Here is a 13731-nt window from a genome sequence, read left to right as displayed (position 1 = left end):
ATGAGATAAAATAGACTTTGAAATAAAGGCCATGTTGCTGCTGCTGCTAAGTCGCTTCAGTCGTTTCCGACTCTGTGTGACCTCATAGATGGCAGCCCACCAGGCTCCCCCATCCCTGAGATTCTCCAGGTAAGAACACTGGAGTGGGTTGCCATTTCCTTCTCCAGTGCATGAAAGTGAGAAATGAAAGTGAAGTCGCTCAGTCGTGTTTGACTCTCAGAGACCTCATGGACTGCAGCCCACCAGGCTCCTCTGTCCAGGATTTTCCAGGCAAGAGTACTGGAGTGGGCTGCCATTGTCTTCTTCAAAGGCCATGAAAAGAGAAAAAGAAGGGCACTACATAGTGATCAATGGATCAATCGAAGAAGAAGACATAACATTTCTAAATATATATGCATCCAACATAGGAGCACCGCAATATGTAAAGGAAATGATAACATGTATGAAAGGGGAAATTAACAGTAACACAATAATAGTGGGAGATTTTAATACCCCACTTGCATGTATGGATAGGTCAACTAAACAGAAAATTAGCAAGGAAACACAAACTTTAACTGATACAATGGACCAGTTAGACCTAATTGATATCTATAGGGCATTTCACCCTAAAACAGTGAATTTCACCTTTCTCTCAAGTGCACAGGGGAACTTCTCCAACATAGATCACATGCTGGGCCACAAATCTAGCCTTGGTTAATTCAAAAATTTTGAAATCATTGCAAGCCTCCTTTCTGATCACAGTGTGTTAAGATTTGATGTCAACTACAGGGGGAAAAAAAGCGATTAAAAACACAAACGTATAGAGGCTAAACAATGCACTTCTGAATAACCAATAAATCACAGAAGAAACCAAAAAGAAATCAAAATATGCATAGAAGCAAATGAAAATGAAAACACAACACCCCAGAACCTATGGAATTCAGGAAAGCGGTGATCAGGGGAAGGTTAATTACAATACAAGCCTACCTCAAGAAACAGGAGAAAAGTCAAATAAATAAGCTAACTCTACACCTAAAGCAACTAGAAAAAGAAGAAATGAAGCAGCCCAGGGTTAGCAGAAAGGAAGAAATAATAAAAATCAGGCCAGAAAAAATGCAAAAGAAACGAAAGAGACCATAGCCCAAATCAGCAAAGCTAAAAGCTGGTTCTTTGAGTAGATAAATAAATTAAATGAATCACTAGCCAGATTCAACAAGAAAAGAAGGGAGAAGAATCAAATCAACAAAATTAGAAATGAAAATGGAGAAATCAGAACAGACAACACAGAAATACAAAGGATCATAAGAGACTACCATCAGCAACTATATGCCAATAAAATGGACAACTTGGAAGAAATGGACAAATTCTTACAAAAGTACAACTTCCCAAAACTGAACCAGGAAGAAATAGGAAATCTTAACAGACCCATCACAAGCATGGAAATCGAAACTGTAATCAGAAATCTTCCAGCAAACAAAAGCCCAGGACCAGATGGCTTCATAGATGAATTCTACCAAAAATTTAGAGAAGAGCTAACACCTATGCTACTCAAACTCTTCCAGAATATTGTGGAGGAAGGTAAGCTTCCAAACTCATTCTATGTGGCCACCATCACCCTAATACCAAAACCAGACAAATATGCCAAAAAAAATGAAAAGTACAGGCCAGTATCACTGAATAACATAGATGCAAAAACCTTAGGAAAAAAAAATTCTAACAAACAGAATCCAACAACATATTAAAAAGATCATACATCATGACCACGTGGGCATTATTCCAGGGATGCAAGGATTCTTTAATATCCACAAATCAATCAATGCAATACACCACATTAACAAATTGAAAGATAAGAAGCATACAATTATCTCAACAGATGCAGAGAAAGCCCTTGACAAAATTCAGCATCCAGTTGTGACAAAAACCCTCCAGAAAGCAAGAATAGAAGGAGCATACTTGAACATAATACAGGCTATATATGACAAACCCATAGCAAACATTATCCACAATGGTGAAAAATTGGGGGCATTTCCCCTAAAGTCAGGAACAAGACAAGGGTGCCCACTCTCACCACCGCTATTTTACATAGTTTTGAAAGTTTTAACCACAGCTATCAGAGAAGAAAAAGAAATAAAAGGAATTCAGATTAGAAAAGAAGAAGTAAAACTCTCACTGATTGCAGATGACACGATCCTCTACATAGAAAACCCTAAAGACTACACCAGAAAATTACTAGAGCTAATCAATGAATATAGTAAAGTTTCAGGATATAATATTAACATGCAGAAATCCCTTGCATACGTATACACCAACAATGAGAAAACAGAGAAATTACGGAAACAATTCCATTCACCATTGCAATGAAAAGAATAAAATACATAGGAATAAATCTACCTAAAGAAACCAATGGCCTATATATAGAAAACTATAAAACACCAATGAAAGAAATCAAAGAGAACACAAATAGATGGAGAAATATACCATGTTCAAAGATTGGAAGAATCAGCATAGTGAAAATGAGGATACTACCCAAAGGAATCTATAGATTCAATGCAACCGCTATCAAGCTACCAACGGTATTTCTCACAGAACTAAAACAAATAATTCACAATTTGTATAGAAATACAAAACCAATAGCCAAATAAATAAAGCCAAATAAAACCGAATAAAATAAATCTTGAAAAAGAAGAGCGGAACTGGAGTAATCAATCTGCCTGACTTCAGGATGTACTAAAAACCTGCAGTCATCAAGGCAGTATGGTACTGGCAAAAAGACAGAAAGAGAGATCAATGGAGCAAAATAGAAAGCCCAGAGATTAATCCACGCACCTATGGACAGCTTATCTTTGACTAAGGAGGCAATGATATACAATGGAGAAAAGACAATCTCTTTAGAAAGTGGTGCTCTGAAAACCGATCAGCCAGTTGTAAAAGAATGAAACTAGAACACTTTCTAGTCTCCTAGTGCTGCACTCAATATGTTAGCAAATGTGGAAAACTCAGCAGTGGCCACAGGACTGAAAAAGGTCAGTTTTCATTGCAATCCCAGAGAAAGGAAATGCCAAATGCTCAAACTACCACACAATTGCACACATCTCACACGCTAGTAAAGTAATGCTCAAAATTTTCCAAGCCAGGCTTTAGCAATATGATACCCGTGAACTTCCAGATATACAAGTTGGTTGTAGAAAAGGCAGAGGAACCAGAGATGAAATTGCCTACATCTGATGGATCATCGCAATAGCAAGATAGTTCCAGAAAATTATCTATTTCTGCTTTATTGCCTATGCCAAAGCCTTTGACTGTGTGGATCACAACAAACTGTGGAAAATTCTTTAAGAGATGGGAAAACCAGACCACCTGACCTGCCTCTTGAGAAACCTGTATGCAGGTCAGGAAGCAGCAGTTAGAAGTGGACATGGAAAAACAGACTGGTTCCAAATTGGAAAAGGAGTGCATCAAGGCTGTATATGGTCACCCTGTTTCTTTAACTTATGTGCAGAGTACATCATGAGAAATGCTGGGCTGGATGAAACACAAGCTGGAATCAAGATTGCTGGGAGAAATATCAATAACCTCAGATATGCAGATGACACCCCCATGGCAGATATTGAAGAATAACTAAAGAAACTCTTGATGAAAGTGAAAGAGGAGAGTGAAAAAGTTGGTTTAATGCTCCACATGCAGAAAAGAGACATCATGGCATCTGGTCCTGTCGCTTCATATCAAATAGATGGGAGAAGAGTGGAAACAGTGGCTGACATTAGATTTTGGGGTTTCCAAATCACTGCAGATGTTGATTGCAGCCATGAAATTAAAAGATGCTTACTCCTTGGAAGAAAGTTATGACCAACCTAGACAGCATGTTGAAAAGCAGAGACATTACTTTTCCAACAAAGGTCCACCCAGTCAAGGCTATGGTTTTCCCAGGGGTCATGTATGGATGTCAGAGTTAGACTATAAAGAAATCTGAGCACAGAAGAATTGATGCTTTTGAAATGTGGTGTTGGGGAAGCCTCTGGAGAGTCCCTTGGACTGCAGGGAGATCCAACCAGTCAATCCTAAAGGAGATCAGTCCTGGGTGTTCATTGGAAGGATTGATGTTGAAACTGAAGCTCCAGTACTTTGGCCACCTGATGGGAAGAACTGACTCTTTGTAAAGACCCTGATGCTGCGAGAGAATGAGGGCAGGAGGAGAAGTGGACAAGAGAGGATGAGATGGTTGGATGGCATCACCAACTCGATGGACATGAGTTTGAGTAACTCCAGGAGTTGGTGATGGGCAAGGAAGCCTGGCATGTTGCATTCCATGGAGTCACAAAAAGTCGGAGACAACGGACCACTGAACTGAACTGAATCTCTCGTCTGGGCCAGTGGCATGCCCAGACGTTCCCATGTTCCGTTTTGCGTTCCCACGAGGCTCCTTTTTTTCCCATCAGTAGGCACCCAGAAATGACTGTTCTTTTAAAACACCACTGATAACTGAGTGCACAGCTGCAGATCAATCCACGCCTCCATCAGCAGCAATGACACTGCTTCCGGGGGTGGAACCGACCACCAGATGCCCCAAATGGAACACCACATCCCCGGTGCCTTGTATCCAACCTCAGTGCTCTTTCTTGAGTAGTTACTGTTCAGTTTTCTTGTGTGTGTGTGTGATCAATCAATAAATTTTCTCTGACTCTTTGAAACATAGTGGACCCCATAGCCTGCCAGGCTCCCCTGTCCATGGGAATCTCCAAGCAAGAACGCAGGAGTGGGTTTTCATTCCCTTCTCCAGGGAACCTACCCACCCAGGGAAGGGTCCCAGGTATCTTGTGTGACCTGCAATGGTCAACATATTCTAAACCAGTGCACCACCTGCGAAGCCTATATAACACTGCATTCTGCTAAATCCTTACCACTACCACGAACCCCCAGCAGATGAGCACTGCTTAAACACAGATTTGAGTTTTTTTCCTATGGTGGTTAGGAAAGCATAAGTTCTATTTGAACTTGTCTGACTGACCATTCCCATTGGACACATGACATGAGGTGGGAAACTCATATCACTCTATAAAACTAATGAAAGAGAAAGTGTCTCAGTCGTGGCACCTTTGTGACCCCATGGACTATACAGTCCATGGAATTCTACAGGCCAGATTATTGGAGTGGGTTTCCATTGCCTTCTCTGGGGGAACTTCCCAACCAAGGGATCGAACCCAGGTTTCCTGCACTGCAGGTGGATTCTTTACCAGTTGAGCCATAAGGGAAGCTCAGAGAAAATTAGTATCTGTGGTTTATTCTCTCTTCTCACCAGGGCATTTGCAGTGTTCACATCATGTGTCCTAAGCAGTTTTCTCCTGCCAGATTTTATACTCAATTTTCTACTTGGTTGAATTTACATGGTTTAAGTATTTTCCAATATGGCACGTTTCTTTACTGACACATATATGTACTAATCATTTTATTGAACATTTTAGGAATTCAGTAACATCAGCAAGAGGAGAGGAGATTTGTGGCAGGAAAGCCATGGGGCCAGTATCATGATTTCCTGGGAGAGAAGAAAGGACGATTTCAAGGAAAAGGTCTATAATCTTCATGTAGATGATTGTGACATATTAGTGATGCAATGCTTCTCATATTCTTACTTCATTTTCTTCATTAACCATGAAAAAATTTAAGACGTTGTTGAGACGATTACGATTAACATGATGCTGGTCAGAGAATGAAAGAGAATATAGAAACAGTTACGGGTGGAAACAGTGAGAAATTCCCTACAAGACCCTTTTCAACCGGAGTCTCTCCATGTGACTGCCCTTGGGATTTGCATAGAATAACTACCGGGTGTCCATCTATTAAAGCTATGGTTTTTCCACTAGTCATGTATGAGTGTGAGAGTTGGAATATAAAGAGGTTTGAGCACCAAAGTATTGAAGCTTTTCAACTGTAGTATTGAAGAAGACTCTTGAGAGTCCCTTGGACTGCAAGGAGATCCAAACAGTTCTTCCTAATGGACATTAGTCTTGAATATTCATTGGGCAGATTGATGCTGAAGCTGAAACTTCAATACTTTGGCCACTTGATGCGAAAAACTAACTCATTGGAAAAGACCCTGATGCTGGAAAAAGATTGAAGTTGGGAGGAGAAAGGGACGGCAGAGGATGAGATGGTTGGATGGCATCACCTACTCGATGGAGATGAGTTTGAGTAAACTCCGGGAGCTGGTGATGGACAGGGAGGCCTGGTGTGCTGTAGTCCATGGGGTCCCAAAGTGCTGGACACGACTGAGCAACCGAAGTGAACTGAAACTAGCTGTCATCAACATGGTATTGAGTCTTATGATGAGAGTCACTAAGTTACAAATGACCATGTCCATGATGTAGGAAACTATGTACTGGGTCTCCTATGCTGCTTACATCTTCTATAAATCTTCCTTACACTCATAAAGATGTGGCTGCAAGATCATTCATTCATACTGGGATTCCCCAGAGTTCACCATGTTTCACAGCTCAGGGCTTCACACAGTCTCCTTTATCTGCCAAGCATGTCACTCTAGACTAGTGTGAGTGTTTAGATACTTAAATCCGAACTATTGGAAGCCCTAGCCGTTGCCACTTGGCAAGGTGGGTGGTTTTGGGATCCTATTTTTTTAAATCAAGTTTTATTGAAATGAAGTTGATGTGCAATGTTGTCTTACTTTCAGATGCACAGCACATTGATTTATGCATACATTTGTTGTTTTTGTTTAGTGGCCAAATCATGTCCTCCTCTTTTGTCCCTATGGTAAGTTGCCAAATTCCTCTGTCTTTGGCATTTTCTAGGCAAGAATCTGGAGTGGCTAGTCATTACCTATTGCAGAACCCACGTCTCCTGCATCAGCAGGCAGATTCTTTATACTGCGCTAACAAGGAATCCCTCAGTTAGTCAGCTGAGTCGCTCAGTCCTGTCTGACTCTTTGCGACCCCATGAATCGCAGCACGTTAGGCCTTCCTGTCCATCACCAACTCCCAGAGTTTACTCAAACTCATGTCCATTGAGTCAGTGACGCCCTCCGGCCATCTCATCCTCCTTTGACCCCTTCTCCTCCTGCCCCCAATCCCTCCCAGCTTCAGGGTATTTTGTACACATATGTAGGTAAATATGTACCTTTTTAGATTATTCTCTTTGCAGATGATTACAAGTCAGTCATATAGATTTCTGTGCTCCACAGCAGATTCTAGTTGTTTATTTTATGTTTAGCAGTATGTATCTCTTAAACCCAAACTCCCAATTCATCCCTCCCCCCAGTTATCACTTTGGTAACCATATTTTCTCTTCTGTGTCTTGAGTTTGTTTCTGTTTGTTTAATAGTTCATTTGAGTTGTATTTAGTATTCCCCATGTAAGGGATATCATATGATATGTGTTTTTCTCTTTGTTTCTTATTGATTATCTCTGGGTCCATCCACGTTGCTGCAAATGGCATTATTTCAGTCTTTGTCATGGTTGAGTAATAGCCAATTGTGTATCTAGCCCATTCTCAAAGCAGTATGCCCCCGGGGGCGGGGGGGGGGGAAGCCTTAACCTACTAAAGAAGACTCAGTGTTGTTAGGTGTCATGCTACTACTCACCCAACGGAGGTTCTCAGTTCTTATTTGGGACAGTGGTCTGCGAAAGAGAATGAATGAGGGCAAAAATGATCATTGATACGCCTCTACTTCAGATAATTATGTCATGACAAGCTGCATGAAAGATGCCTGAGGGAGCAGGGAATTTGAATCAAGCATCCTCGTGATGTGTTCTCATTTCTGACACCCACTGTCCTCAGGGCTTTCTTTACCTGTATGGGCGCCATCTTCTGTATTTTCATTTGGAATGCCCTTTTCGTTGTTCATTTCCTCATACTTCTGAATATCTTCTTGACTCAAACTGTCTCCTTTGCCTGGATTTCATAGCAAACAGGGCAGAAGAGGTGTGCGTCAGAATCCTTCATTGGTTACCGAGTGTCCCCCGGCTCTTATCTGTAGTGTCCAGTGAGTCTCAGCATGACCACTTCCCTCCTCCATCACCTAAACCCTGCTCACCAGGGAATTTTCTACAGAGGTGCCCATGTGTGCATACAGGTCTTCAGATGGGTCCAAGGGGGGGTAGACTCCACATAGTTTCCATTTTCTCACGTTCCAGTTCTCACAACTACTGAGAGAACTGCAGACCATTCACCTGTGAGCTTCAGCAGCCCCGAGTCAATGCTGTCTCTAGTGGAACATCTGAGGAGGTCATGGTGGACTTAGAAACTCAGTTCTTCCCAACGCTACCTGTTCCTGTCCCCTTTGTCTACATCCTAGAACTGCGTCCCTGGGGTTTTCATGATCTCCAGTCAACGGAGTGGTTAGAGAGCAGCACTGTCTAGATGAGAATAAGTTTGAACAAACTCTGGGACAGAGTGGAAGACCAAGGAGCCTGGCATGCTGCAGTCCATGAGGTCACAGAGTCAGGCAGAACTTAGCGACTGAGCAACAATATTCACAAAATGAGGGAGAAATGATTTGAACATTCACCAAGCACTAATCTCATCACACATGGTACTGAGGGGGAAAACTCGGGCTTTGGCATCCTCAGACACCAGACACTCCCCCTACCCGGTCCCAACGTGGATTTTATATCAGAAAGGATAAAGGCACCAGGCAGTTTCCCTGTGGGATTGGCCGCGTGGCCCATGATTCACATGCCTGACCACATGCCTCTGAAGGATTCAGTATGATCCAGTGTTTTTTCCAGAGCATTAATTCAGGTGTCAGGATTTATCTTAACAATTGTGACAAAGAATAAAGCATTTGTGATGGGGATGAATGCACTCACGATCAGGCACTGTGAGTCTGCTAATCTCAATTTGAAACCTTGGTTCACGTTGGTGTCAGAATCTGGCAGCTCCAACATGTGATATTCAACAAGAATCCCATGGCCCATCCTGGGTTATTTTTGTGCACCTCCAGGATGAGTGTATCTAATTTTTAAAAAAGCCACATAGTAAGATGGCCAGTGGATACATTTGTTCAGGTTCCTGTTAGGCAACCTTTGGGCAGCTCTGACTCACGTCACATGAAGTCTGAGTTCTCCCATGTGAGTACATGTCTGGTGCAGTGTGCCTAATAAAATGTACAATGTGTAATGTCTTCTGCTCTCAATACAAAAATACTGATAATATTAACATGACTAGTTCGCATAGAATGAGCTGCAGTACATACCGACGGCGTAAGTCACTTTTGTGGTCTTCTCTCCATCAAAGTTTTGAGCATAGAATACCAACATGGTTTGTGATACGGGGATCAGTTGCACAGAATTTTTACCCATGTCTGTGACAGAGAAACATAAGTTCAAACCTCAATACAATTAACTACTTTCCTTTTCATCTGGACATCCGTTATTCTTCCCATACCTCTGATGGTGACCTTTGTCGAAATGACATTTATAGTGGGTGTGTTGTAAGAAACAGTTAAGACAGCTAGTGAACTAGGAAAGCTTTCTCCACATGACTCTCTTCTGATGATAGTAAAAACTTCCAGTCTGCTAGACTGAACAGTCTGTGAATGATAGTGAAGTTGCTTCTTGCCACTATAGTAGGTTGTGGACCTGAACCATCTCATACCAGCTCATAAGAGTTTACCGTTAAAGATGACTATTAACTTTTCAGGAATTCTGTGACCGCATTTACCAGTACAGTCCTGATTACAAAGGTATTCTCTAAATTTAAGCAAATCATGTTAAAATAAAAATTAATAGATAAACTAAATTTATTTCCTAGTAGGGTGATAAAAGAGCTAGAAATGAGGCAATTGCCAAATGCTGGAGATATATTCTCTGAAGTGATTCTTATTTAGTCCCTATGGCTGCATGTCCACATTGGAAATTAAAAAACATGCAGCAGATCAAATCAGAATGCTCCATTGCACATATTCTGTTTGAAAAATCAAATATGTAGACATTTAATCACTCAATGTTACAGCATTGGTATATGGAAATTCTTTCCAGTATTGCAAACAATAGCGGTAGAAATATGTACTAGTCCCCTTTTGTTTTCAAATTACATAAAATTATTTTGAAATTTTTCTGTTACTTCATCCCCATACATTTCTGTGGCATTTAATTTAATCAGGTTCCACTTCTTCATCAGGCCAGTAAAAACTTTTAATATTTAAAGAATCTCTTTAGTTAAAGCAATTTTGATCTTGTAAGCTTAAATAAGTGGCTTCCCTGGGGGCTCAGCTGTAAAGAATCTGCCTGTCAGTGCTGGAGATGCCTGAGATGTCCCTTTGATCCCCAGGTCAGGAATATCCCTGGAGGAGGAAATGGCAACCCCCTCCAGTATTCTTGCCAGGAATATCCCATGAACAGAAGAACCTGTAGCCTATAGTCCATGGGGTCATTAAGAGTGAGTCAAGACTGAGCATCTGAGCACAGACACATGCATGTCAAAGAAAAATATATTAATGGATTGTTGCAATCTTAGGTAGCTGTTTACACTTCCCCATGTCAGAGGAACATGGGGAATCTTTGTTCTGGGGCATTTCTCAGAATCCATCAATGACACCTTCCAAACTGGACCTTACACTAGTTTTCTGGTGCAGAATTAATGCCTGGAAAATTTAATGTCTTTCCCAAGCTGGCATTTGTAATGAATAGGGAAAATATACACAAGTCCAGACATCTAGTTGTCTTAGATGGGGCCAAGACCATCGATCTGAACAGGGTCCATGGTTTTGGGTTTCCTGGTGGCTCAGATGGTAACGAATCTGTGTGAAATGCAAGAGGCCTGGCTTTTGTCCTTGGGTTGGCAGGATTCCTTAGAGAAGGAAATCACTACCCACTCCTGGAGTCTCTTGCGCTGCAAGGAGATCACACTAGTCAATCCTCTAGGAAAACAACCCTGAATGTTCACTGGAAGGACTGATTCTGAAGCTGAAGCTCTAATACTTTGTGCACCTGATGGGATGAGCTGACTCATTGGAAAAGACCCTGATGAGGGAAAGATTAAGGACAGGAGGAGAAGGGGATGACAGAGGGCGAGATGGTTGGATGATGTCACTCAATGGACGTGAGTCTGACCAAACTCTGGGACACAGTGGAGGACAGGGAAGCCTGGCATGTTTCAGTCCGTGGGGTCACATACAATCAGACATGACTTAGTGACTCAAATTGAGGAGACACACACATTGACAAAGCTTGCCTACTCACAATCTACATGGTAAACATTTCCTTCTCCTCTCTGCGCCACTACTGTGATTAAGGTGCAGCTATCATAATTCCTGGAAAACAAACACACAAGACATTCCTTCGTCACTATCCGTTCCCCAGCGCTGGAGGTCACCCTTCCATGAACAGGGTTCACACACTCTTCTTCACTTGCATCACCCCCACCATTCACTGCCTGTTGGAGACCAAACCCCATGATAGAATTCAACAGTCTTCCCGTTTTTAGTTGGGCCAGATTGTGCTTACGTGAGAATAAAACTAATGGACAGTTTTTCACAGTTGTCAATGCATTCAAATCGACGGAAGTATACCCTCAGTGGGCCTCCTTCCTCAATCTTCTCCTTGTTATCCGCAGCCATGTAAATGGTGTACCAGTTTCCCGTAATCTAACAAGGAAGGTCTGCATAAACATCAGTCTGGCTACATGTTTTCCACCAACACCCAGCACAATCTTTGCATTTGCGTTTACCTCGGAAGAGAAGTAAAGTCAATCTTATTAAGCAAAGTAGTGTTCCACCTCCTACCTTGCAGATTAATGGGAAATGAAATAATAATTCACATTCAATCAGAAAGAATAGAATTCAGAGTTTCTTGAAATAGCTAAAACAATACCATTAAAACCGTGACAATTCATAACTCCCTAAATGATAGCATATTAGCTTTTATTTTTCTTACATACAGACAAATCAGATGAAAAAAACATACAAAGATCAGGAAGATAGAGTGTTGTATTATGCTCATGTAGATATGTGTATCACAGTATATGTGTGTATGTACACATATACATACGTACACAAGCTGGTCATCCATGTTAACAAGACTATCTTTCTCTGTCACACTCACAGAACCAACACCTTCTTCCAGATCAGCAGAATTTGGGTACCTCTGAGGCTTCTGGCTGAGCTGGGGCTTCTTGGGCAGCACAAACCAGGCCAAGGAGAAGAGTCAGGAACACAGCCTTCATCTTGTGAGTCTATTGATTCATCCTCTACAGAATCTGACGGTTTCCCAGTTTTGAAGTGGTTGTGAATTGTTTCTGCTGTTTATAGGACACATCTCTTGGCACAATATGTAATTACCAAATAGTGATTATTTATAAAACCTTGGTTGCATTGACGTAATCTGATATCCTGGTTGGCAGCTCAGCTTCTTTCGCAATCTGTGGTTTTTAATAAATGTATTAATTTTAAGAGAAGCATAAGTAAATTTGGACATTTGGCCTTCAGTCTAGATGAGAAATCACAGCACGTATGAAATATTTCAAGCACAGTGGTATGTATGTTGCTTTGTATCCTCAGATTCCAAAATGGGACAAACAGTCCTAGACACATAACCCCAAATTCTGTGTTCTTCCTTCAGCATTGAAGCAGTCAGTTTAAGCTTATTTTTCAGAACTAAAGATGGTACTGTCTGGTGTGGTTTAGTCACTCAATTGTGTGCGACTCTGGTCCCCACGGACTGTGGCTCGCCAGGCACCTGTGTCCATGGGATCTCCCACGCAAGGTTATTGGACTGAGTTGACATTTACCTCTCCAAAGGATCCTCCTGACCTGGGATTGAACCCGAGTCACCTGCATGCAGGCAGTCTCTTTTATTGCAGGCAGATTCTCTATCAACTGGGCCATGAGGGAAGCCCCTGTCTGGTGTAAGGAGACTAATCTGTGGCATGTGTCCCAGGAACCCATTATGAGGGCATTTCTCAGAGGAGTCTATATTTTTTATTTGAAATTGAAGTATTAGTTGATGTACAGTGAGTCAGTTCAGTCACTCAGTTGTGTCTGATTCTTTGCAATCTCATGGACTGCAGCATGCCAGGCTTCGCTGTCCATCACCAATGCCCAAAACTTGCCCAAAGTCATGTCCATCAAGTTCGTGATGCCATCCAACCATCTCATTCTCTGTCATCCGCTTCTCCTCCTGCCTTCAATCTTTTTCAGCATCAGGGTCTTTTCCTTTTTTTATTTCATTTTATTTTATTATATATATATTTTTTCCATTTATTTTTATTAGTTGGAGGCAAATTACTTTACAATATTGTAGTGGTTTTTGCCATACATTGACATGAATCAGCCATGGATTTACATGTGTTCCCCATCCTGAACCCCCCTCCCACCTCCCTCCTCATCCCATCCCTCTGGGACATCCCAGTGCACCAGCCCTGAGCACTTGTCTCATGCATCTAACCTGGACTGGCGATCTGTTTCACCCTTGATAGTATACATGTTTTGATGCTGTTCTCTCAGATCATCCCACCCTCGCCTTCTCCCACAGAGTCCAAAAGTCTGTTCTGTACATCTGTGTCTCTTTTTCTGTCTTGCATATAGGGTTATCATTATGATCTTTCTAAATTCCATATATATGCGTTAGGATACTATATTGGTGTTTATCTCTCTGGCTTACTTCACTCTGTATAATGGGCTCCTGGGCACTCCTGGGCATACACACCGAGGAAACCAGATCTGAAAGAGACACGTGCACCCCAATGTTCATCGCAGCACTGTTTATAATAGCCAGGACATGGAAGCAACCTAGATGCCCATCAGCA

General features: G+C 41.7%; 1 protein-coding gene across 1 annotated transcript; it reads right to left on the bottom strand.

Moving 5' to 3' along the window:
- Window positions 1–5407: 5407 nt before the first annotated feature.
- Window positions 5408–12227, bottom strand: LOC122435916 (allergen Bos d 2-like). Its single transcript, XM_043460024.1, has 7 exons — window positions 12070–12227; window positions 11433–11572; window positions 11169–11239; window positions 9182–9289; window positions 7777–7878; window positions 7568–7604; window positions 5408–5672 (listed from the first exon to the last, which is right to left on the bottom strand). Exons 1-6 carry the CDS (start codon window positions 12148–12150, stop codon window positions 7588–7590), a joined length of 519 nt encoding a protein of 172 aa, XP_043315959.1. The 5' UTR covers window positions 12151–12227; the 3' UTR covers window positions 5408–5672; window positions 7568–7587.
- Between the last annotated feature and the right edge of the window lie 1504 nt (window positions 12228–13731).

Source organism: Cervus canadensis, chromosome X (assembly GCF_019320065.1).
Source record: "Cervus canadensis isolate Bull #8, Minnesota chromosome X, ASM1932006v1, whole genome shotgun sequence".
In the NCBI taxonomy this organism is placed as follows: Eukaryota; Metazoa; Chordata; class Mammalia; order Artiodactyla; family Cervidae; genus Cervus; species Cervus canadensis.
This window is presented reverse-complemented; position numbering and strand designations above follow the sequence as displayed.

Bases quoted from the DNA above. Each gene is read 5' to 3' on its own strand.
- LOC122435916 (XM_043460024.1), bottom strand. From the start codon at position 12,150: ATGAAGGCTGTGTTCCTGACTCTTCTCCTTGGCCTGGTTTGTGCTGCC. The intron at 9,290-11,168 runs GTGAGTAGGCAA...TCTCTGTCACAG, and splicing joins AAATGTTTACCATGTAGATT to ACATGGGTAAAAATTCTGTG. The intron at 7,879-9,181 runs GTATGTACTGCA...TATGAAATCCAG, and splicing joins AAAAGTGACTTACGCCGTCG to GCAAAGGAGACAGTTTGAGT.